General features: G+C 37.9%; 1 protein-coding gene and 1 long non-coding RNA gene across 20 annotated transcripts in view; one reads left to right on the top strand and one right to left on the bottom strand.

Annotated features, from left to right (window-relative positions):
* dlg1 (MAGUK family member discs large 1) overlaps nucleotides 1-27,457 on the top strand; it is a 530,145-nt gene that overhangs the window by 367,250 nt on the left and 135,438 nt on the right. For all 19 annotated transcript variants that reach the window (XM_033338872.2, XM_033338869.2, XM_033338867.2 and 16 more), the window contains one exon: nucleotides 20,951-20,986. In XM_033338872.2, coding sequence (XP_033194763.1) covers nucleotides 20,951-20,986 — 36 coding nt within the window. The remainder of the gene's footprint in view (nucleotides 1-20,950; nucleotides 20,987-27,457) is intronic.
* LOC143303279 (uncharacterized) lies at nucleotides 273-27,457 on the bottom strand. The gene is made up of 3 exons (XR_013059416.1): nucleotides 26,954-27,457; nucleotides 7,511-7,962; nucleotides 273-963 (listed from the first exon to the last, which is right to left on the bottom strand). It is a non-coding gene; the product is annotated as an uncharacterized LOC143303279 (long non-coding RNA).

Here is a 27,457-nt window from a genome sequence, read left to right as displayed (position 1 = left end):
TGAATAAAGGATGATACTATGCATATGAAGGCTAGGAAAACAAAGCTGCTTCGATTGAAATTCTCGTGAGTTCGTCTTGAGAGTTATTTAAAATTTTCCATGCTTGTTTGCGTTTGCAATAAATGATTCAACGAGTTTGCAACAGTGAACGGAATAAATCTGTGCGCAGGAATGAAATGGCAGCATGGTGAAATATCTTCCACGTAAACAAATCTGAACAAATAATAGGAGGATTCCAGTTTTTGCTGAGAAATATTTATTCTCTGCTCATATTCAATTTTTACCGGAATAACTGTTTATTATCACTTCCAATTTTGTACATATTTAACGCCCAACTTTTTCATATTCACTCACAATCGAGATATTATTACTCGATAAAATTCTACGAGATAGTATCTGTAACAGAGTATAATTTCAATTTTAGTTTAAACATTTCAGTTTTTCAACATGGATCGGGAAATACAAATTATACACAGTATCTTTATATTTTCTATTTGATACGTCGTTACAACTATAAATAGTTAGCACTCCGTTAATCACGGTTTAAAAAATCATAAAGCAAGGAATTAATGAAAATCTCATACCTTTAATTTCTAAAACATATTCCTAATTGTACTTACGTCTAACGGTATACCGAAATGAATTTAAAAGACAACGACGGTAAACGATTTTATCATACGTCAACGACTTGATGAACGAGCTTACTCTTCCTTACATATGCAGATATATGTGTAGCGGTAAGCACATGACAGAGGGAGCATTGCACGATCTAAATTATCCGGAAATGCATCGGGCAGAGGAGAAGAAGCACTTTAACTGGATGTCTCAAAGCAAGAACCCTCTGATGCAACCACTAATCTGCACGTCATCTGCATCAGAAGCCATCAGGGCGACTGATATGTATACGTAGTATTCGTGTGTCCGTCTTTGATCCATGCGTTTTTCTTTCTCCATAAAGATTACCTGTTGATGAGACAAAAGGGGTATTAAAACATCGACTGTTTTCAATTAGAAACTATTACCAATAATAAACATACTCGTGTCGAAATTTTAAAAAGGAGGACAATTTATAAACACGAAGATAAAAGTTAAATTTACTTTTACGTTTCGTTTCGTCGCGTCGTGAGATCAACTTGGTTGCAAGAAATTAAATTTCAAAGTTCCACGTTTCGTTGCATACTACGAAATGCGTTGAAAGTTTCAACGAGAACGTGGCGAGTTGAAATTCAAAAGAGCGTTTTTAGCACCAGTTTAAGAGACAAGCCGTCCCGTGTATGGGGCGACTGCCGCGCGAACGGGAATTAATGGAATTCTACGCTCGTATTTTGCGAACGTACGTGCCCCTAATGTTCCGTAACGTTAGGAAAAGTTGTTAGCTTTGAGCCACGTAAATAAGACGCGGCGGGTGCGCGTGCGTGTACCAATTTGAGCGGCTTTACGAGCAAATGGACCTATCCGCGAGGCATCTGGCTGGATACGAAATTATGGAATGCGTTTCCCAGCGTTGAGGGCGATTTGTCCTGGAAATTTTGCGAGAATAAGCAGACTACTTCAACGTTGACACGCTAGGAATCCTGGGTAGAGATAGTGAAAGACATAAAATCTCTTTTAATAAGTCTGGTAGTGAATCTTCTATGAAGTTTATAACCTGTACGAAATATAAAGTTATGTAAGTGAAATCAAGGAATTACTAATGTTTCCAGAATTTTTCTTGTTAGTTTAAATATATTTTAAACTAAACAGCATATATTTCATTAAGTATTATAAATAATTGTAATACTAACAAGACTAAACGCACGGAAATTCATAAGCATACAATTAATGGACAAGTTTCCAACTGAATGGAAATGCAGGTAATACGTGCAAATGGTAGGCATACACGTAAGGCGTAATCGTATATAGGGAATTTCCAATATCTCGATAAACCGAATACGCAGAACGCATAGACTCTCAATTAACACTAAGATGATAAGCAGCCTTCCATCGAAGCTCTTGAATCATTTTACATTCGCAACATTTGTTTGTTATTTGATTTTGAGTTTAATGTCAATCATTAGATTCGTCATGAACAGCCGCATCTATTGTAACTTCGTATAGTTCTATACATAGATTAAGCAGTTTTATAAGTTTTCTCATAACAAAAAATGAGCCTTCATCCAAAGCGTGCCTTGTACATTTTTAATAACGGTATTTGAAACTATAATATGAATAATAAAATGCTACCCAATTCTCACCCTTTGAAATATGGTGTGTCCTTTAAACAACGTGCACATTTCCACATACAATGGCTAAAACCCAATACAAAAGATATCGATAAAGAAGTCAACCTGAAAATGTACTTAGAAATTACAAGACATTTGTTGCAAACATATATTCAATAAAGAATCAGTATACAACATTAATAGTCATCTTAAACATATAATCACTGATAAAGATGATACCAGTAAATATTGGTGGCTTATTAATATAATGCATAATTGACTGTTCAATTATTTTTTAAAACTCTGGCAAATATATACCCGTAATACACATCTTCTAAATTTTTTTGGATATTTTCAAGTTGGTTTCATACTGTACCAATACAATCACGATAGACAGGCTCGATTGCAGTGCTAATGAGATTTCAAAATCTTTTGCACGAAGCACATGTTATATTTATAAAAGATTCCTAGAAGTTTTACAATACTTCAATATTTTATATTTTAGATGTTTTCCAGAGTTTTTATCTACACGATCAATCCTCCACCTTCAACATCGCAAAATTCGCCATAAAATGCATCCATTCCAGGATAATGGCAGTTTCATCGAACTAGGTTACAGTGTCTTTTTTTCAGGACTTGCTCCGTGTCGCTAACCTCGTAAACAGGCATCGATACCGCGTGAGAAATTGCGCGTTATCTCTTGATGCTCTTGAATAAACGTTAAAATAAAAACGTGCTGCAGAGGAAAGGACCGCGAACAACCGGCGTTGCGCTGTTTCGTGTAAGAAGCGCGATTTCGTTGCGTGTCGTGTTCATGAAACACGTCCCACCAGCATCAATATCACTCATTCTGCTTTGCGATCAAAGTTCTGTGCTAGGTAGTAGTCTTGTCCGCGAGTGTAAACGAACATCCTAAACGTGGTGGTGGCTGAGCTATCGCGCCACGATTTTGAATCGAATCTGCAAGGCGATAACGTTATTAGTGATCGCAAACCGCATGTGTCAAACACAGTCGTTTGACTAAGTACCTTGATACGCGAATTACTTTGATACGCGAATCGATGTTCAGAGCAATCAAGGTACCATATAATACGATAGAATATTCGTATAAGCTGAGAAGTCTAATTGGAATAATCGTCTCTTAGGAAGAACATAAATCGTCATTAAATTTATAATTGAAGGACTTATGGTAAAGCTGATTCTTATTAAACCTATTGATTTTTTAGATAATAACGTTTCACGAAGTTGTTATTCTAGTAATCTTATAGAACATCCTGGAATATTCAACATAAAAACTATTAAGTTCAAGTAGAAAATACATTGTTCATTATATCGATCCAATTTGCAAATACTTTTCTCTAAAAAAATTTAAATTACGAGATCTATAACTTGGTGATTTAATTCGACATGATAATTGTATGAATCAATTGATAAATATTTTGATGAAAAATATCGAAATCTAGTGGAAGAAAATAAAGATTGTCAGAGTTAGATATAATGCTTTCAGTTTAGGTACGCAACATTCCATTGTTAAACGATGTTCCCTAAACGGTTTTGTACCACCAGACTTTCCCCTATTCCTCAGGAGAAACCATGGAAAATGCTTTTGGTCACGAGCTATTAGCGTCTCGCGAAGGGCGACGTGATAGACGATACGAGACAAGCACTCGCGTTCTCGGAAATAGAAGCAAGAAAGGTAAAGAAGAAGATAGTCAGCGGAGCGACTATTGGTGGCCTCTTTATCCGCGCGGCGGTAAACTTGGCCGGAATTAAAGTAAAATACGAAATATCGCGTAGCACGCGAGAGGAGCGACGAAGGGGCGCGGGCGACGCATCGCGAATGTATCCATTACCGTGGAGCCATGCGTTTTCTTGAGGAAATTCGTTTCTCCGTTTTCCACCTGCAAACCGGAATACATGGCCGTCCGACCGCGGACGAGAACAAGGAAAGAAGAAAAAAAGAGAAGAAACGCGAGGCAACCGGAGGGCCGAGGGTGGATAAAGGGTCGATAGAGGGTGGGAACGACTCACGCAGAGCCTCTTTAGTGGCTCATAATTCAACGAGAGCTTTCCTCGAATTTCCAGCAGTCTGAGCTTCGCCGGAGATACAAATTTTGCACGCACATTTCCATGGAAACGGCTATATGGCGCTAGCCATCGTTAGGAGAAGGGGGCATTAGTCGGTTACCCGATTGATCAATGCATCGGAGAGTACGGCTTTAGAAATTTATTTCGATAAGAAGCTATATCGTGTCAAATAAAGCTTTTCGTTTCGCTTGCCTTGGTTGTCTCGAAATTTATACGCGAAACGAAAGAATTAATATTTGGGGTCGGGCGTAAAATTACAGTGGCTACAAAAAGTATTTGCTGTGTTACACCATTGCATTTATTATAACATTTACTTACTAATTAATTAACTCCAAGTAAATATCAAGTTTCGTATGTATACGAGAGCTAACAGAGTTGGTCAAATTCAAAGAGAGAATTAAAAAGTGAATGTATCAAGGATATTTCACTGATAAAGCTTTTCCTGCTTGATATACTTTTTGAAATACATTCATCTCTATGTTATTGAGATGGATCTCTATATAGAAATGGGGTTTCTCAGTTTATTCTATTAATTTTAACAGGAGCAACCGGAATTTTGTTCAACCTTTGTACTTATCACAATTAAATTCTACTTTTGCTCTCGTCCGGATGAAATTAATTGGGGCGGAATTATTGCTTCCCCATAACAAAATTCGCAACGAAGCTACGAAAACTAAAATCGTGTGATTTTACGTGTGTCAGATGCATTGTGTTAGATCACGAATTTGCAGCAAATCCGCATTCAACTGCAGGCATCGATACAGCAAGGGAATATGGTGCAAGTTTCGAAGACGAGTTTCCATTTGAACAAGTCGAGGCATCATCGGAGAATTCGCGTCTCTCGGGGATTCCTGACAATGTCTAAGAGAGTATCAATGTCTGTCCTGTTGGCAATGAACAGCTTTCATCGATGCAACCCCATCTGTTGGACCCTCGAAATACGTGGTACGATTCGAAGTTCGTTCGAGGAAAATCCAGCCAACTCGATCATTACTTGTCCAAAGTGAAACTATCGAAATTGTTAGTCGACTTCAGAAATTGACAACATAGCTGTATTATTTCGATATCGGGGAGGATGTGGTGAGAAAAAATACATAATTGAGATACAATTATCGAAAAATGCTATGCTGAACGAAATAGAAAATATAGATGCAAATGAAAATCGTGAATATATGTAGATACTGTGTGTATCTTCCAGGAACGTTCCTTTATTTTTGTACGCCACAAGTTCGATGACAATTTCGTGGAGTTTAACTTGAACGTCGATTGAAGTTTCGCGTCTGTTTTCTTGATAATCTGTCGGGCATAAGTAACGTTAAGTATGGATCCCCGAGTTGGTTGGTAACGCGTGAAATGTTTCCCTTTTTCTCAGACGAAGCTTTCAAGCTCGACGGGATTTCGCGAAACGACTATTTATGTTAATACCGCGTATGCCAAGGAAAGTATATAACGCGAAACAGCGTCAAATAAGCAACGTCGACTCGAGAAAAAACAAGGGAAGGAAAACTTGTTTGCCCGGTGGAAAAGTTCTTCAGCACGTCACGTTTATGGAAACTACTTTCAAAAGGAAAGGAACAACGGATACTCGATATTAACGTTGGCCCTTCCGACTTTTCTGCATCAACATTGCATAAGAAACTTTTACAATCAATAGTTTCTTGATGGTTGGAATTTTAACGCGTTCGTAGCTGGAATAAACTTGCCATTTCGTACGAAAGAGTTTCGTAGAAAATGAAAGAAAAGGAACAATGACACGCGATAATTATGTTTTCCATGAAATAGCCACCGTTATCGCGCTAGAAAGTAAAACTCCACAAAAGCCTATACGTGAATTCGCGGTTGAGCTGTTTAATTATTAATTGTACATGCTTCTATTCGTCTTGCGTTAAGATGAAAGTGCTGAATTATATAGACGGTGGATCGACGAGAAAGCGTTTTAGTAGAAACAGAAATTGGCCGTTAGTCGTATCGAAACCTAATGTTTTAATAGAGAAACCTTCCACAGTTTCTGTAAACCGTCTGACGAGAAGTGACGTGGAAAAGAGCGTCGTTATCGACGAAATGTCCATTCGGCGTTGCACCGTTGAATACGTTGCTGAATGTGATGAATGTAACTCCTGGTTTCTACGACTTCCTCTAACACTCGGGGTTGCCATCGAGGCACAGTTATTCATGAGCTTGCTGTTCGCTTCTACAACTTCCGCTTCTGCTTGTTCAAAGTTTGTATACGACTAGTGAAATCATGGGAAACGTTACTGAATGACACTCGTATCGTTCTATCGCGGTAAACCGCGGTAACTAACTTATTATGTACATATATTGTCAAAGGAAGCTTATATTTAATTTCGTGAGACCCATTCCAACTCTTTATTTAGCAAAAAGCATTTGAGGTATTTTTATTTTATCAACTGAAATAAAAAGAGAAATATGACGTTTCTTTCTTGGAGCTTATTTCAAGATTACTTTATATTCTTGTGTAAATAAAGATGAATTTAAGGAGTATACATACGGTGACATCAAATAATCCAAGGTCAGAGGAGAACAAAAATTATTTGCACAGAGAAGAGGCACAAACGTCAAATACGCGCCATATCTTGGTCTCGTTTGTTTAAATACTTTCTACCGTCACGTGGCTTTTCATCGTAGTGGTTACTACATTTCTTCCATAAACTTTCTTCTTTAAACTGATATTATAAAACGTGTGCATCTTGGAGTAAGCGATATTTTTAAAAATATGTAGCTATATAACTTGAATTATCTATAAGGTTGTAAATGACGATTATAAAGGAACTTTTCAGTAATTGCTAATTTCACGTATGGTTGACAGTCGAAAGAAAGGATACTTCTCACAAGTGAACAATTTACCATACAAAGCGAAAGACTGGATTGCATTTACATGATTAAAGTGTCGACGTCCTAAGTGTGATACGTCACTACGATTTTCCATTATTTGATGCTTCGCTTAGAGTTCTTCTTATAAAATATATACTATTGTATAGCCTAAATGAGATCTTGAAGAGCTTAGTTTAAAAAGATTTGTAAATTTAAAAGTTTAAAAGGTTAAACTTTTGAAAGATTGAAAATTCGAAAGTGTGATGCTTTGAAACTACAGTATATTGAAAGGATGTCAATAAAACAGTTAGCTCTCGAGCAATGATCACTTTTAGATTGCAACGTTAGCTATCACGTAGTACTAACGATAGGTATCACATAGTACATACCAACGATAAACTGGGGGCTTCGAAATCTAGCGTTTCACACGGTTGACAGACGTCGACGCGGCATTAACTCCTCTCTGTTCGCCTTCTGTCCCTTGGGATACAGGACGGAACAATCTCAGGCTGGCAGGTAATATTCCCTGATAACGAACCTTTGTGCTTCACGTTACATACGTAGTTTTGAGTATTCAGCTTGGAAATTTGATCGAGCACGATGACCCTTCATCTTCATCCCTTTACGTCAGCCTTGTGCGTACCAAACTCGATTTACGTTGAATGTCTGTGTTGTTACGGACACACGTGAATCTGCCATGAGATTGTTGCAAACTGCATACATAGCAAATGCATATCCTGATTGTATGCACCATACTGGTCATCGTGGTCACCGTATCCTTTTGTCGCGAGAGTATTTGATTGGCTGCCGAGATTGAACTGGAATTACGTCCTGGAACCAACTGGTAGACGAGAGACAATTATTCCTTTTGTGTCTGTGCTTTTTAGGCGATTAAAAGCGCGCCGTGATTTACGCGGTTTGATTTGAAACTTCAGCGTCACATTTGCAATACTAGTTGCAAAAGCAAACAATTTTTTAGCCTGTCAAAGCGGCTCGGTTCTTTGTATGCATTGAATCGTTGATCGCGAACCGAATCGCTGTATACTCGCTATGGGAAAGTATTTTAAAATTTTCTATTAAAATCGATTGAAAAACATCAAAGACTGGCGGAAATATGGGATAGAATTTTTGTAACAAAAGAGACCGAACTTGCGTAGGTTTCTAGGATGGAAGTTATTGACAATCACATCAAACATTTTCACAAAAGGAGGAATGTGAATTTTTCCGCTTGACAGTACCGCGTATCCGCTAACAACAAATTCATGTTGGAGCTAGTACGTTCGTTACCGCGCTCCGGCGGGCATTGCTAATTGAAGACAAATCGATTTCGTTTTTTAATTTTGCTGCCCAGCCAAAATCAATTCGAATTCAATTTCGTTTCTCGTGCCGGTTAACGACTTGCCACGCCATCTCCGTGTTCCCTCGTTGTTTTTACCGATAATTGTAACGACCGTATGTATGTCTCGTCAGCGAGTATGCCCATCGCTGTTCCACAGCCCAACAATTTTTCCATTATTTCCGCCGTGTAGCTGTTGCGAGATTTTCCGCGTGTTTGCCGCACCCGATAATCTATTACTCCACGCGCCTTTTCGATTTTCAAATTCAAACGTAATTAAAACTGGAGCATTGACAACTTCCGCGAACTTCTGAATAATTTTTACAAAAGATTAATTTATGTTTATTCATACATTAGACAATTACTGCTGCTTTCCTCGATTAAAATATTTTATCTGCAAGTAAAGTTGTAGTTTCGACCAATCGCGGGGAGACGCAATCGCGAGGAGAGACGTCAACAGGAGTCGTAAATTCCCGTTACAATCGACACCACGAATTGATCGATCCCCTGATTTCCGTTGAGATAATAGGGGTGATTCAGTTTGTATAACACTGTGATTCACAGAATTATAAATTATATATTTTTCCACTTAATTTACAGCGTTGCTTATAATATATCGTCGACAATGAGTTAGCGTATAGAGACGCGATATACTGGCACAATATTCGTTGATGATAGAGCAAGGCTCTGAGTTTTGTTATTGTTGAAAATTGTGGATATTTGAGGCCGAAATAATGTTATAAATTTATACTGAGGATTAATATTAAAACAATGATATATTTATTTCATGGACGATTCCTTATATATTCATCGATACACATTTGCACGCGTCTCAGCACTTTCTTCTATACCCGACTGTAAACCGACTCCTCGACGACCCTTAACCGACTGAGGAGTTTACATTCATCTGTTTTCGAGACGCTTCGGACACACATACTTCCACACACTGATATTCACATACAAGTATCTCTACTACGCACTTAACCTAGTCCAGCACAGAAAATTATACATATCTCAACAGTTATAGTTGATTAACCCGTTACTAACATGTTGACTCGACCGTCCTGATGTCGCAGGAGAAGTTGGTGACTTTACCCTCCTGAAGTCGTAGGAGCAGTAAGGTACAGTGACGATACTGTGTCGTAGGAAAGCTAGTGATGGGTATGTCTAGCGCACGGGACCATCGGATTTGTTCATGACATTTCTGGTCAGGAAAAATTACTGAAAATTCTCAACGCGAGAATTGATTGTAATTTCAACAAATAAATAAAAAAAAAATTTCTGGTCAGGAAAGTGAGGGCAGTATACATTGCTTCTGATTGGATAAACGTAGGTTGGTAGACTAGGAAGGGTCTTAGCCGCCCTCGATAGAAAGTTGCTATTAGGAAGCATCGTACGTGAGAAAAACTAACTTTCCCTTGTCAAGCCGTAGTAGACAATAGTCTTTAGAAATGATTCGGAAAACAGATATTTGTTGGGTCTGAAGGACCTTAGCTAGCAAATTACTGGGATTTATGACGGGTCCTTAAGGCTATTGAGGGTACGCCGTAAGAATGAGCGGACATGGTGTCCGACTGGCCCGCGGTGTATAACCTAATCCAGGTAGAGAGTCGCCCGGCGTAACAAAAGTTATATGCATGTGGTTTCGAAATAGTGAATAAATATTTTAAATTAAACGAAGGAAGATATAAACGGCACAAAAAATAATGAGATTTTAGTTCTTCCAGATTTTTCGAAACGGTAGATAGAACATTTTAATTAAGGAGGGCAGAATATGCACGCGTATTCGTAAAAGAGATTTTGTATGAATATCATTTCGCAGCTGCAAATTGATATACGTATATTTCAGTGTTATTAAATTATAAATATAAGTGCACAAATGTATAGAATATCTCAAATAAAGTAGATACTTGCGATATTTGAAAAATGAAACGAATTTCCATTTTTGTTCCATCCTTTCAGTAGTATTCATAAAATTATGAATGCGCATAAACATCCGCGATCTAATTAAAAAATTCGATATTCTCCCTTGTTTTTTTTTTAAAGTACCTAAATTTTCAAATTATATCAACCCTCTACAAATCACATGGGATTCGACGCGTAACGTCACCGCGGGATTTCTTCAGAGAAGTTTAATTAAAACGCCAGTCTGTCGGGAGTAGAGAGAAAAAATAGAGATAGATCGGGCGTGCACAGTGTTTCGAGAGAATTAAACGCTATCGTTTCCCGATTTGCGATACATCGGCATCCACGGTGCATACATTCCGGCGTCGCGACAGTAGCGGAGATCTTTATTGCGTTTCGAAGTACCAGGACTGGTAAACAAAGCGGTAATCTGTCGTGCAGGTTGTTCCGGCGGCGCGGCACGAAATTGCATTCCATAGTAAACGGGCGAAAATGGCAAAGGTCGTGTGTCGGCCATCACATCGGCAAGCTTGCTGCTCAAAGTGTACACTGTAAACATTCGGTGTCCAACTAGACCGACAATGCGAAAAAGTAAAAGTCGCGTCAGCAGGATACTGATCATTTTTGCAATATTCGAAGGAGAGGGAAGCTTATGTTGATAGATAAACGGAGTACGATTCTAACTTTCTTTCTCTGAAAAATTATTCTGACGCGAGAGAAAAGATTAACACCTGTATTTTACACATTCGAAGTGATTTCCATTACGAGATAAATCATTAGAATATTTAACTCTTAAACACACAGAAGCGAAAAAAGTAATTCCCACGATAGTCTCGAGTAGTCCAATTTAAACTGACAAATTAAAGCCAAAGGCCATTTCCAAGGAATTTGTGGCCCACGTTTCCTAGATAATATAGGGAATCCAATTGCTAGCTAAAATTGTTTCTACAAATTTTTCTTGATTCGTGTTTCGTGTCAGTCGGATGAGCCGCATCACGAAGGTTTCTCTATAAACTGTGCTAAACAAGACCACGTTAATTCCAGGCAATTTTCGACGAATTCACTGTAATTTTGTTTCGGGTCAACGTTTAATGCTTTACACGCTTTATCATCGAACGACATTAACGAGTGCGGAGGAAGTTTGGTCGATCGGATGAAAAGTCTGGAGGCCATGTCTGACTGTGCATTTTACTTCGTATTTAACGATAAAAGAAAGCTTTGCGTGTAGCCAGTCGATGAACATTGAACGATAATTAAGATAGAATCTTACTACGAACGATCGGCAGATTCCTCGTTAATGGGGCGAAGCTACTCTATTCTGAACGTCTCCGTATTTAAGATTCACCGCGTCCAGCATACTCCGGGTCTTCTGTAGGCGATTAAAACGTGACGGGATTTAAATTGGAATTATTTAAATCGCGGCCGAAGCACGGCACTGTTAAACGCGACAAACGAAACACCTTCGCTCTGTCGTTTACGACGGCACTCATAAATTTTATTCAGAGAAAATTTGTACGAATGACCAAACCGATATCTGCATCAAAAAGGATCTCGTCGGCTTAACTATTGCTAATTTTTCCCCCGATTTGGATTTTCTACGCGAATTGCTAGACGCGTATCAATAAAACTTTAATAATATAAAAGTTTCGGTATACATGAAACTCGTATCGATAGAACAATAAAGCCAATGAAGTAAACAAAAAAAGCGACCATTCACAGAATGGTGACAACAAAATATTGAGCTGCACGTTTCCTGTTCTTTTTCATTGTTCCACCCCTCTCATCCGTTTTTATTTTCCCCATTTCTCGTATTCATTTTTTGTTTCGTTGTCGATACCTTGAACGGCTATAGATTTCTCAGCTCGGAACACGGTCAGGCATATCCCTCGAACCACTTCATTGCATCGGTGAAACAATAGCGTGCACGCAAGTCTGGGTATTTATTTCTTTTCTCTTTTTTCCCTCTCTTTTTTTCTGTTTGGTTGCATTGTCGATGAATTTCAATGTAGACTGCAATAAATTGCGGTCACGAGGAGCGGTTGAATACGTGTGGGCGATAGGTTGAAGTTGGGATAGGAGAGTCAGCTTTTCCTTCCCCGTCTTGGGCTTTTCTTGGCGCGTCAATGCTTGCAACGATAATAAATTTATCGATGTTGCGCGAGAATTAATCGTTCCTCGATACAAGACCATATTTGTCAATGACCTTAGAACACGCCCTTACAGTCATCAGTAGCTCCCGTTGATTTAAGTGTAAAAGTTGTCACGTGAATTCTCTCTATTTTCCTCTTTTTTCACGAAATAACATTTTGTTATGACTCTCGTAGAATATGTCATACCATACCAGATTATGGAAACAGATAAAGACAAAGGAACGAATCGCGTCGTAAGAAACGAAATAACGAAGGTACCCTCTTCTGGACGCCGGTATACTCGGAAAGAATTAACGAGCGTAACGAAAGTTGCGGGGCTTGTACGTATTACCTAGAATGATTCGACGTCCTTGTAACGAGAGTTTTACGTCCGTTTCATAACCGCGGTTCTCCATAATCGTAAAGAAAGCCGGTATCAGTCTTCGTTGCTTCGACACCGAATGACGAGCTAACGATGACGCCGGACCTGCGTTTTATTGCTCTTGAAACGCGAACCTGTCCATGACTGTTTTGCTAACCACCCCCATGGCAAACATAAACTCGCATTGCCCCGAAGCAGTTGGTATATTCCGTATTTTCTCCAAGACCAAATTTGAAAAATTGTGGGTGGTTTATCTTCACGAATTACCAATTTTTAGTCCTGAAGTAATTAATGAAATGGTGTGATCGAAAAGTAAATTTTATACATGTATGTATCTATAAGAAAAAATTCAGATCTTGCGATATTAAAATTTTATTGTGTTTATTTATGTTCAGATTTTATTCATAATGAGAACTGTCTACAGCTATTTTCGATCCGAATCGATGAAATAGATTTGTTTTCAGTGGTAGAACATATTCAGAACATACACATGATCAAAACGGGGAAGTTTTAATTAGAAGCAAAATTATTATACGATTTATTGGAGCGATTTCCGTAGGATTTTGTTCATTCTGTTTGCAACGGCATGAATTATTATTAAAACATGCACAGGCGACTTGGTTCCGTGTTTAATATCGGACGTTATAATTTTTATCGAATAATTTTCACCGTGCAGAATTTTATGGACGTGTAAAAATATTCCCTTCTATCCGTTGCGCACTGTCGATAAACAAAAGTGTTTTTTGGTTCTTCCCTTTTTTATTTTTACGTCGACGAGCTTTGAATTGTACACTGATACGCTGCCGCCTGTTTGGCGTTCAGAAACATGTCTGACAAGTAGAATAATTTTATTGCTCGCTTGAAAAAAATAATTTTAAAAATTTTTAATAGAAAAAATATTCAATTTTCAATCTTAGGAAAAATTTCGAAGTTAATACAATTATAGGGTAAGCAAAATCAAAACGTTTCCTTCCATAAATTATGTTTATGATTGATTGTTCAACATATGCGACGAGCGACAAACAGAATTCGATCGCTTGAGCGTGCTTGTGTACGTGTATTCAAAAGCTGGAATAGTCCAAAATAGCGAGGGACCCGTTAACGAACAATAAATAGGATGATGGTCGTGCGGTTGACCAGGAAAGTAGGATTATTCAAGGTTCGTTGCTTGAGCCGAGTGTGCGAACTGTACTTTCGATTTACGAAGCACGTCGACTGTATTCAAACACTATCCATCGTTAACTGCTTCCCTTTGATCCTATCACGAGTCAGTACATTCGAAATTATTTCTCGTGTATCTCAGTCCGATTAACGGATCTGCTCCTGTTTTTCCTTCGTATCTTTTTCTCTTTTTTTCGTGGCGTCGCGTTATTTCATTTGTTCTGCACATAACAGTGCAATGCACAACAGTTGGGCCATAATACATGACACAGCGCGTTTCGTGTATCGAACAATACAGCGCGGTGTTCATCTGTGTTAAAACTGAAATTCAAAATGAAAAAAATACAAATTTTTAGGGTAGAAGTACTGATTGTGAGTAGTGAAGTTGCAAACATAAAAACCGTATGTGTTTCCTAGTGGACGTACAAGGGGACGAATAAAATGAGAAAGTTTATGGTAGTAAATTTATATGGATATCAAGGTAACGAAGTGAAAAAAATACGTTATTTTATTTACATCGAAGTACCTTTTCCAGGTCTTCCTTCCTCTCTCTGAAACCTTCGAATCTTTCATATTGCGTTAGTGCTTCGTAGCAGATCAGGAAGAGAAGAACATAAGGTACATCTATCAAGTCGTAAAGAATATAGCCGCCGAGAATAAACAACCGATAAAGCGTTCTAACGTCGTTGAGCGAACGTCGTTTTATTAACTGAATTTCTTTTCTGCTTCTTTTTTACAGAATGCAGTATATAATAACGGAACAGATACTTTTGAGGGGTCGGCGAATTCATCACGACGAACTCGAAAACAACGGTGCTTCACTTTCAGAGTCAGCAATAGGCAGCAATAGATTATTTCTGTCGTCCAATCGGAAATGGTCGTATAATTCATTGGCCCGGGCATAATTCTGACCCGACGTTCGACTATTCAGCGAATGGACTTTTTATCTAAACAAATTACAAGCGTGAATGACCATTGTATCAACGCAAGGATTTCTTTGATTGTTTTCCGTTCAGCTATTCATCCAAATGAATGACAATCGATGAATAGAAATTTCTTTCGTCTTCCTTCTTTCTTAAAGGACAAACATATTGTTGTAAGACAGACATTTCTTCTTGGAAAGATTGTTCAGGATCGGACAAGATTTTTATAAATATTTGTTCTTTTTTTTTAGCAGAATTTGAAATAGTTTTTGTCCGAAATTTTGTCATCATATCGATGCAACACAATGCTTCGCTTAGAGTGTTTCCCATGAAACAAATATTTCTCGATAGCACATATAACGTTTAGAAAAATTTGTTTTTCTTTTCTTAAGTTGGACATTTGAATACTTAAAAATTTGGGAACTAAGAAGGTTGTTTGATCCAGAAATCAAATCATTCTGCTGTACCAATTTTTTCGCCATATTGACGCGATTCACTGAATTGATTTTCAAAAACCAGAAACGTTTCCTTCTTCTCTCTTGTTCGAATAACTTTACGACGCCGTGTTCTTGATAAAAGCGTTCCACATAATTATCGGGCGAACTTGAAGTAGACCTCGTTATATAATAGATCGATAACGTCGATCACCCTCATGCGTTCCAATTATAACGTCTAAGCGATCCCAAGTCGTTCAACGACAGAAGTTCCGAGTGACGCTACGGCGACTTATATAATTAAGAAGCAGAGAAGGACAAGAGGGGGTGGTCGCAACGAGACAGGACCGTTAATAATTTGCAGGAAGGAAAAGGTCGAGAGTAGTGGTCTCACGACCTCGGCGGACAATCCTATGTTTGCCGTGAGGCGTGGTTGCCACCTCAATTAATTATTGCAGCGTGTTCATAATTAAGCGGTCGTATCGTTGGCCAACTATTCTGGATCACGCGAGATTCTCGGCCGCGTGGAAACTTCCTGAAGGTCCTTGTAAAACTGAATTTACGAGGTCTTGCGAATTTCTCGTTCCCCTTGGACACTTCAGTTCTGTTTTCTTGCGAGCTTCTCGTTACCTCTGTAATCCCATCGTCGCAACAACACGGGAGCAATTGCTCTATGGCCCCTCACGTGACCAGATGGCTTTATTCATTTTTTACGAAATAAATTGTCCTTCAGAGGTTCTGTAGCTACTGACGAGCAGTTATTACAAATTGTAACAATTTATGATCACTTGGCTTGTTGGCGATATCCCAGTCGATGTCGTTGAATTTTGAATAGAAGAACTTGTCTTGTTCTGTGACAAATATGATAATAACTTTTTAATCGTCGATATTAGCGGAAGAAATACTTATTTGGGAATAATTTAGAACTTTTGAAAGAGTATAACATTCTGGAAGGTGTTTGATGGGGCCATAAAAAATTTCAGAGGCGCATTGTTCTTAACATTTTGAAAATCACGAACACTTCAAAATATTCGGTCTTCCCTGCGATTCCGCATAAGATTGGTTTTACGAGATAAGGCAGAATTCCTGGACGCTAAGGAACTTCTTCTACGAGGACTCCTTATTTGTTACGACTAGTTTAGAATACATCCAACGAATGAAACGGGCTCAGATCAACGTGACAATTTCATACCTGAGATTCGGGCTTGTATGGTATTTAATACTACAGCAAAATTTATACCTTAGTGTAAGCTCGATGTGCCATGAGTGTTGAAAGGTTCTCGAAATTATTATATTGTCGCGCAGATCTATTGCTTCAGTCTGAGTCTCGTAAAAGATCGTATAAAGTTAATGAACGCTATATTTTATCTATAATTTTACATGACTACTATTTTCTTTTATGACTTTCTTATATCCATAAATAAACGAAAATTGTTTTGAGTTAAATGGATTCGAACAAGATTGAACGCCTATAGAAGCTGAACTTCATTATAAGAAGAAGCTACAAAACTTTCGTATCACGATACCCAGCTCGTATAGCGAAATTCGAAGGTGAAATTCTTGCTTGAGAAACTTCTCGCGTATCGAATATGCCAAAAGCGACGACTAAGAAACTTTTTACCTCTATGCAACCCTAAACATTCCAAAGTGAATGAACAGAAGTGCCAACATGTTTTCGAGGTGATAAAAAGTTTTTCGGTCGTCGCTGATGACTTCGCTGCTGCAAATAGTATCTAATAGAAACGAATCTCTACCGTATCGGTCCGTTTTAATGCTCGGTTGTCGATCTAGTTCCCTTAGTAGCTAAATAGTGGTCTTAGAACTTAGCAAAGTACATCGTAAGTTTAGCTATTTCCGAGAACCTGCTCACATTCCTTACAAGAGCAAGTAGCAAACGATTTGGCTACGATTTGAATAAAACTTTGTAGGCTTGAAAAACAGCCGAAAATAATAGATACGTATTTTTTTTTTTTTTTTTTTTAGCTACGGTAACTCAAGTTTAGGGAGTAAAATGACTCTCCAAAGTTCGACCGTTTGGTAAAGTCATCGCACCTTTTATTAGCGATAAATCTTTACGATTTTTCGCCAAGGGAAACGACTTCCTGCGTAACGTAATTTTCTCATTAGAACACTTTTATAAATATTTTTTGTATTTAAACTTATACGATACGTTGTGTCGTTTCCCTGCAATTTATCGATACAATATATGCATATATTTCTTTTATTCGGTATATCATAGGATTATTGGCGACCTTTGAACGATGAAAATATTAAAAAGACGACGGAGGGATGAGTTTCGTTTGTTACTTGAAGCATGCAAGTTTATAAGTTTCAGGTTAAAAATCGAACGACCAAGGGTAGAAGGGCGTCAATAAAATGTAAAAAGGGAAGTCGTTAAGAAGTAAGTGTTTTTTTTTATATCTTCGAACGATGACCCTGCGTGGGTATCTGCTTCTATGCCACTTGAAAACCATTATACGTTACATAAAGGAGAGCAGGAAGTCGTTCCTTCAATGATGAAAAATGAGACCCGCGTCCAACCTCTTACCCTTTTTTATTCTTTTATTACTTGACGATGGTACGGAATTGCTGTAACTTCAATTGTAACTTTATGCACCAAATTATAGAATTTATGATCCAGGGAAGATTTGTATATTAGTATTAATCGAATCGATTTAATTGGAATAAATTCAGCAAATGCCAATGAAATTAGGCGACAAAGATAAAGCGCAATGTACATACGATCTTTGCAATTAAAGCAAGGCATTCAGTGGATAAAGTTAATCGTAAACGAGAAAAGTTCGGAACGTTGTTAGTTTAGGTATCATCCACGTGGCTGTCGAAAGTTACGAATGTACCAATTTTCCCAATTAGGAAGTTTGCAATTAAGTTTGGCCGGAAAGGATTGTCTTTGTAAACCCATCTGCTAAAAGTATAATGACCAAAAAGATATCCTGCAAAGTCTAGTTAATGTTGTCCACCTGTTTATTTGTTCGCCATTTAATGACTTTAATTAAATTTGAATTTGTAATTTATCTCGTAAATTGAAACGTAATAATAATGTGATATTTTGATTTAAATATCTTGTTGTAAATATCAACATATGCAATACCTACATCTGACTACGATTTTTATTATATATGTGCCATATTTATATACAACCTAATGTTGCAAACAGAAATATACTGGTTTTATAAATTAATAATGGAATGGCTCTGAATAAATAGATTCGCAGCAACAAAGTTGAAGGTCAATGTTTTTCGATTTCTTCTACGAACACTCTAGCCTTTAACTTAAGTTTTGCGCGGAGTTTACCTCTGCTAAATGATCAAATTTTCCGTTGTCAACGTACGCAACCGCTGCGCTAGATCCGTAATTTTCTCCTCTTTTGTGTTCCTCATTTTTAGATATTTATTGTCGTGCTTAATGATCAGAGAGAAGAAGATAATATAAACAAGGCATATTCTGTTACGTAAATAGCAGAATAAATGTATATCATGATAATAATGTAGTACTGTTAACGATCGTCGTGTGTTCTTTCACTCATATAACTTTTCGGTTGCTTCGAATTCGACATTTCGCGATAACATGGATAAGTTCATACGTCTGTTTCTTTTTCTCAACAACATGAAATTGATATCGGTATTATCCGAATAAGCCATCGAATTCGCTCGAGGCACGGCTTCCGTCTTGTAATGGGATTTTGATACTAACTGGTTGAGAGGTAGCAACCCTCATCATGAGAATAATTTCCTCGGCATATCTGTATCGCGTTCACTACACCTTGCACGTTTGGATGCGATACGTTATCGTCAGCTTACACGCTTTACCGAATCTGTGTTCTTCTCTTTAATGCAAATTGATAGCATAAAAAGAAAAGATCTTTACCTATTACAAGGTACTCAGATTTGTCATATTCTGCTTGCTTAATAATAATAATGTAAAAATTATTAATATTATAGATATTACTAATAACTAATAGAAGTTATTTTGTACGTAAGCTTGTTATATATTAATCGTTTGAAACAATAGAATCTGATACCAGTAGTTAGTAAACACGGCAGAGGTAATTCGAAATCGCGAGACTCAATATTTTCCAATATACTCCATATCCGTCTAATTCAACATAAACTGCAGTGATTCTCTATCTCCCAACATGTGAGATATTATACAACACAAATGATGCTAAATTTTTGTAGTTCGATATTAGTGACAGTAAATATGTATACGATCGTGATGTGGGAGCTTTTAAAGAATCTAATAAAAATTCAGTAATGTATGTCACGTAATGCACGAGGAATTTCACCTAATCCATACAAGGTTCAACGAAGCCTCCAGGATCTTGAAGCTTCCAGATGAGTGTTCAGAAGTTTCGGGATCTTTGAGTACTTCGATATCCTTGGGGTCTGCGCGGTCCTCAGAGTCCTCCGGATTTTTCGGCTCTTAAGGTATCCAAAGTTTCCGGTCTTTCCAGTATACTTCTTCAACTCATATCTTTTACATTTATTCCGTGCAATTTGCTTAATTTATTACTATATTTCTCACCTTTGCTGTCATAAATTATCATCCTAATATCTTGACTATGAGTTTAAATCTTGTGAATGTTGCACGTAAAACGTAATACACCATATGAAATCTTTGAAAATTCTCAACACATATCGGATATGTGTCATAATGAATGCTAGGTTGAATCTGTTTGTAGCACACGGACGCAATGTTCAACGTGTTCCGCGACGCCTATATTGCCACCATAAATCTAACATGGCGGTTGAACATTAACCCAGCGACCGCCGTCTATACTTCCGGTATTGGTCGACCTCCACATCCGATAAAATAGCTGTCTATATGGTTTCTGATATTATTTACACCGATTTAATGAACCGTAACGGGTAAAATCATGTTTATCTGAATAGAAAAAAGGATTACCTATCATAACACGTGTAATTGAAATAACACGGGAAAAAGCTATTTTTAACAGCGAAACGAATTTTGTTGATAATAATTGCTTTCTTCAATTTTTAGAAGAATATAATATAAAATGTTGAATACATTTATTTGTATTTATTATATTGTTGTTTGTCCTCGAATGTCAATTTATTTTCACGAATTGGCAGAAAGAATGATTTGATTAAATTTTTTCTCTCGTCGACAATGCAGTTCGTTTCTCTCGGCTTTTTTCGTAGATGCAATCACGCGAATGATCATAGACTAAATTTCGGGATATAAATCTCTGTAGGGACGAGATAGTGGAGTGGAAAATTGGATGACGATGTGGTCGGTTCACAGGTGGATACCACGCCAACTCTTTGTCCTACCGCAAATAAAATACATTTCAGAACATTTGGCATGAACACACTGCGAAATTTGGCAGTAATGCCTGCCCGCTGAAGTATTTACCGATATTGCAATCTTCAACGATATTTTCTTCTCTTTTTCATATGGGACAAGAATGAGATACATACAGTTACTCGAACAAAGTTTTTCCATGTACTATTTTCTTTAATACGTTAATAGAACACAGCTTTACAATTCGTACTCATATTATTCCTTCCATTGCAGAGTCACGACAGCTGGCAAGGACACGACGGGGACCAGGTGAGCATTCATCGCTTACAACTACAAACGTTGCTTTGCTTTTGCTCTAAGCATGCTGCTTTATTCTTTCTTTTCTTCTGTTATCATGCGCTTTAATTACTCTGCTCTACTACCTATACCTCACTACTAGTTCAATTGTTCTTTTTTATTTATCATATATCGTTAATTTTTTAGTTGTGTTATTCTATTCTAACTTAAACGGCCTAATGAGACTGTAGTAAATGTTTGTCGAATTTTGTGCATGTTTTAACGAAATTAACAAGAAAATTGTACATTTGATAGTAAAAATGACGTGGTCTATAATTATTCATTTTTGGATGGTATTTACTATATTTTGAAGAACGATAATTGAATTTAAATGGTTCGATGTACGAAAACGTATTTTCGACAGAGAAAGTCGTACTTGCCGCATGTATCACGTAGCGTTCCCAGTGGCATCGGCAAGGGTAGCACAGAAACGATTAAACAGCAGGAACATGTAACGGTGAAAGAGAGTATGCAGAGAGAATGAAACCAATTTACATGACAGTGATACATACGATTCGAATTCTTACCACCTGGTTACGTAGCTGCAACTTGCAGTTTATCTCTTCGTTATTAAGGACGTTGCGATTTTTAATGATGCCATGGTTTCAACGACTAGTGCATCAGGGTTGCAACGTTCCTCGTTAAGTACTAACGATTAGTCGATGTTGTACTAGTACTTATGAAAATATTTATTAATCCAGGAAATCTCTCGTGTACGTCTTAGATATTATCCAATGCTCTCCTATCGTAGCGCTAAAATCCGCGGTATTCATGTCCACATTTTTCAAACATCGGTACATATATTGATACATTACCATGTTTATTAGTAAATTCATTAACGTGATGCGATAATTGAATATACTTCATCACTGCACCTGATTGTTGTTCTTAAATATATTGGAGTTTTTAAAGGAAAATTTTAAGATAAAATCGTTTAATTTATTAGAAATATTGGTACGCGTAATATGAAAATCCTAAATGAGAGATTCGTAATTGATAAAATAATCGTTTAATTAAAGTTTATTAATTCGCCCATGGCTAATGTCCGTTAATATCGACCACCATACAACAAAAGAGTCGGACGGTATAAAAGTTTCTGAGAGAACTGAAATACGAGAATATTTCCGCGAGACAGAGCGTCGCATGGCGACAACCATGGAACGCTTTTTACGAGGAATGAAAGACGGTAGAAGCACTTAACAATGAAGGCTGGTCGAATGAGATTTAGTGTACCGTCTAATCGGGTTTACTCTTGCCTTAGGGTTACGCCCCTTGCTGATACGCCGATACAGGCTTGGACTACGAGAGTGGAAAAGCTGTGGTAGTATGGGTAAAGAGTAAGAGGAAGGAAACTGAAGAAAACTGCGAGACCAAATGGTTAGGGGACGCGCTCCGTGAATTTAAAAAGATTCGTTAAACCTTGATACTGCTATAGACTGCGTGCTCTGTAAGGGAACTCTTTGTTAAGGAGTTCGACTACTCACCCATTCGCGTAATGTTCCTCCGAGATTTATCTCCGAAAGAAGATTTGCTAACCGTGTCGGAACATTCACGGGAACAAATGACTAATCGATTTTATTGTTTGATCAATTTCATTCGTTACAGCCGAGCTACTAATTGTAACTTTAAATCAATTTCTTGGCGTAAATATTTATTCAGGATTTTATGGAAGTTTCATTTGTTTAATGTAATTAATGCAATTAAATTACTTCTAAATTTTTATGAGACGGTTTAAAGGCACCAGAGAAGATTTATATCTAAACCAATGACGCTCTTTAAATTTCAATATTCGAGATCTATACACCGTTCAAGAATATCTCGAAGAGGTAAGTTCTGATCGATGGTTTCTGATATAAACCCTCGAACGAACTACGTATACCGTTTTTCAATAGTGTCTTCTCTAGAGAGGATCTATTTCGACTCCCATCTTCTTGTTTCGAATATTCACAATATGTCACCCACTACGCCATCCTCCAGCCGGCTTTATTCTCTTTTGTAACGATACAAAGCAGATCGCTCTTCCCTTTTCCTTTGTTCACGACGGACAATTTTGTGTCGAGATTCTTCTTCTCTTCGTTTCATGAAAATTCTCTTAAGATAAATCGTTCAGACAAACCTTTCTTCATTGTTTCATCCTTTTAACGTGAAATTTAGTAGCATCGACTCTGTTATCACGAAATTATCTTTTATAAAATATTACAAAATCTTGCCATGTAGATCTTAAATAATTCCCCTGATCTACGATAAAGGACGTTCGTCGAGGGGTTCCCACTGCTAAAATACGTCAAAAAAAATCTCGCCACGATTTGCGGACGTGAGTTCCTGTGGGAATTGTAGAATGCTCGTGCACACCAGATTGCCACGTTGAGTTATACCGAATCCGAATGAAATCGCTTTTATGAGACTGAATGTAATGCACCATGGACAAGCCGAACATATTGTCCGATGCATGTTTGCATTGTAACGAGTAGGTATCAAAGTTTGCCCAGAGATCGCTAAAACCTTCTTTCATCGGTGTAAGAAGTTCGCGGTTCGTCAGGCGTTAAGATGATTCGTTTTCCAGGCTATTTCATTTTACTTCAATATTTAAACTCTCTTCATGTTAACAATCTAATAATTTTCTCTTAACAAGGAGGTCGTTATTTTCTAACGAATGTTAAACGTTTAACGTCTTGTAAATATTAAATAAGGAAACTCGACGAGGCTTTTGCGACTCTTGGAGTAATGGCTTCGTATATAAATACACGACGCATTTATTATTCCAGCAAAGGGGCTTCATTCCTGTTCAAGATATTAAATGAATCAAAATTCCCTTCTCTCGGTGTATCGCGGTTACTAACACGGGAAAAAGGGCTTGGTGCCAATTACCCTAACTCACCCTCCTGCCCAGCTTTATCTCCGCTTTCTTTCTCCCTTATTTACTGCCTGCCCTTTTCTCGTATACGCATTACTCTCTACTTATCCCTTTTTCTTCGGTCTCTTTTTTATTCCTCGATGAGCATTGCGACTCCCGCTGCAAATGAGCCACTCCAGTTATAAGAGATTAGCCTAGGGCCTAGGGTGTTCGGCAGCTAACTTCCTATCCTTCTCTGTGTGTGTGTTTTTTTTTTCTCTCATTACTAGGGTCATACGGAAGGCGGAGACTGCTGAGATTCAACCGCAGACAAACAAAATTCTGAAAAATACGAGAAAGAAATGGATCTCGTGACGTTCGGTCCCCGACATACGCTAATTAAGCTCCAGCATCCTCTTCGGCATTTTCCTTTGGATTCCATTATGTTCGACGCAATAAAACACGAAATCAATTGTTTTGCATTGGTATTATTTTTTTTTCTCACAATCCTTCCATTCTCCCATTTTTTTTTTCACACAAATGATCGTTTAGAATGCAAATTTAATGCTATAGGAAGTTACGAACTGCATTTGTGAAGTTAATGTAAAATAAATCATTTTTTAAGAATGGTGTACTTTATGAAACGCGAATATTGCGTAGATTTATAATTAGTTACAGTTAGTTTCCAATTCCTATCTTTGCAAAAGGTACTGTACAACAAAGTTTGGTGCACGTTAAACAGCTTATCGACAGAGTTTGCAGAATATAGCTGCTACAACACATAGGTGTCACTTATAGTTCTAATTCCGATTATATCGTGTTTCACCTGTACATTAATATTTTATTAATTTAGTAATACGAATTCTATGTTACAAATTAACACATTTACAAGGATTGCGAAGAAAGTATCAAGTAAAAGTTTCATGCCAGCATCGACGAGCAAGTCATCAACGAGTCAACCGTATCATCACTTGATCTCTTTACTTAGTTATCTCGAAGAAATCTTTTAATCTCTACCACATTTGATGTATTGAATTGAAAAATTATATTGATCGTTCGGAAGCAAAATAATAAAGGTACCTACATACATGTATCATCAAATCAATATTCAGCCGGCCAATTTTCAGAACGGAAGTTGTACCCGTTTCTACGCAATTTTCTGTTTGAATGTAGTTTTGGTCTGAAATCGGTTCAAAGGAATGCATAGCTGAGCATTACGGAAACATTAAGCGGGCTTCGATGCATTGACGCGATTTCGGCGGGGCCTATTCGCAGAGGTAGAGATGCCGGTTAGAGAAATGCAAATTGCAGTCAGTCAGACGGCATTAAGCGTTGCCATTGTTCCGCAACGTACTCCGCGTGTCGGTGGCACAGTTGCATACGGCAGCACGCAAGATACACCATCGGTGAAATTGCCTCCCCAGAAATTCTAAAGGTTTCGTTCAAGTTTCCAGGTCACATAGCTCGGGGCATTCGAGGGAAAAGGATCGTCAGATATGAATGCGTTGACCGCTTTCGACCTTTGAGCATATTTATTTTTCGCGAATGATTAGAAAGAGTTCAAGTAGTCGTTAAAAAGCCGGAGGGTTACTACTTTTTGCATATCCATTCAGATGCGTGAAAACAGTGATGCATTGAAACAAAATCACGATGCATCCGTACTCCTGTAAACATATCTAATCCTAGGTCGTTGGATTTCAAAGTGACGGCTCATAGAAAAAAACTGGTTTCTTCTATAGCTCGGATGCGGTTATTGTACGTTCAGATCGGGTATTTGGTCTTTTTTTTTTATCAAAGTTTACGAAAAGGAGTTGGAAGAATCTGAGAAGATCCTACTCTGTAAGAATATTTTTATTGAGAAGGAATTCCTCTACCTCCGAACGTGTGCACTGAGTCAAACAAGAATCACGTTTTTTTTAGAGATTAGATTGAAACGAGTTTCCTGATTCGCAGACAGTGTCACATGGTCTTCGGGATCGACTTCGAACTCGTGGATTCCTGGAGACGAGCAGTTCCATTTAAATTCCATCGAACCTGATGGAATAGCGATAACAGAACTTTTCACCAATTATGGGAGTCGTTGAAAGCGAAAGGAGCATTTCCACGAACGCAAACGTATTTAATTACACTTTTATTTCCCAAACAAGACAACGCTTTTTCTATCGGATTGCGACATCTCGACTGCTTGGAATGTTAAGAATTTCTGTATCTTTAAAACTTTATTTCTATAAGTAAGTCTATCGTAATGTTTTATTCATTTCAATAATTTGTTTTAACAATTTATATACCATACAATTATAATTTCGGTATAGAAATATCAAGAAAAATATTTAGTAAGTATACAATGACGATAGGCATGAGCATAATCAAACAGGTAGCTCCCGAAATTCATGTAAACTGTCTATCATTACGACTGTTCCCGAAGCGATATCTTCCTATCTACCTCAACTTCCCCCAATCACGAAAAAGCCGCACGACCTCGCGCGATCAGCCTGGCACGAAACGGTGCAGCGTCACCGAAGAAACGAACGTCTTCTGTATGGTTAGTACATTCTGGGCGAGAGGAAGCGAAATATAAGAGGAAACGAGAGGGAGAACGAGAGGCACGCGGTAGAGAACGCGAATACTTTCGTGTAGAGTTGGCCACTTTTTATTCGAAATAGTGGATAAAAAATTATGAGACATCAACTCGCACAGAAATACAAATCTGCGCTAATGGAATAAAAATTTATTAATTCAATTATAACTAAAACAACACTTATTGTTTCTAAAAACATATACATATGAAAAATGTTGTTTAAAAAACAGACAAGTAATTTTAGAATTCTATCAAATTATTAATTGTTTAATAATATATAAACTCGAATTTACTAAAATAGAATGTACCTCAAATAAATTTTGGTTAAAAGCAATTCGAAATCGGACACAATGGAATTTTGTAATTAAATTTTGTTATTGTATTCGACGAGTTTTAATGTAGCAGCTATTCATTTGGAACGCATGTTAGTCAAATAAACGTTGATTAAAAACGAACAAATCTACTTTATACAGGTTGAAAAATAATAATTGGAATAAAAGTTGATATATTTGGATAACGCCCAACTCACAGTTCTGGCGAGGACGATCGTGCAGGTTCGTGCAAATCCGGTGGTATTCGGCTCGGCACTCTCCGTGCGTGCAACGAAGTTCATGCCGGCGGGCAAGCGATGACGTCAGCAAGCAAAGAGGCCCGTCCACGGCCAGCTCGGTAAAGCGTACGGGGGCTCTTGACGTTTCACTTCTTTGCGTACACGGTCATACTATTTTCGGTCGGTCGTTTGATTTCTAACTGGCTGTGTTCGATCGGTATCGCGGAGATTGTGCGTATATCACGTGGCGGGAAAACATTTCGTTGTTCCGACGCCGCGCGTTCCTTCTGCGAGTGCAATCGTAATCGAAGAGTGAGAGAGAGAAAGCGGCCAGAGAGGCGGAGGAGGAGGCGTCCGTAGCGACCTAACCTCCCAACCGGTGCGTCAGTGATTTTAATCGGAGTTATAGCACAGCCGTATAACCGTGTCACGCAAACCTGTACGAACTATTGCGGAAACTGACTCGCCCGAGAAACGCCGAAA

The sequence above is a fragment of the Bombus vancouverensis genome, chromosome 10, assembly GCF_051014615.1.
Source record: "Bombus vancouverensis nearcticus chromosome 10, iyBomVanc1_principal, whole genome shotgun sequence".
Lineage (NCBI taxonomy): Eukaryota > Metazoa > Arthropoda > Insecta > Hymenoptera > Apidae > Bombus > Bombus vancouverensis.
Note: the sequence above shows the minus strand (reverse complement) of the source record. Positions and strands in the feature narration are given on the sequence as shown.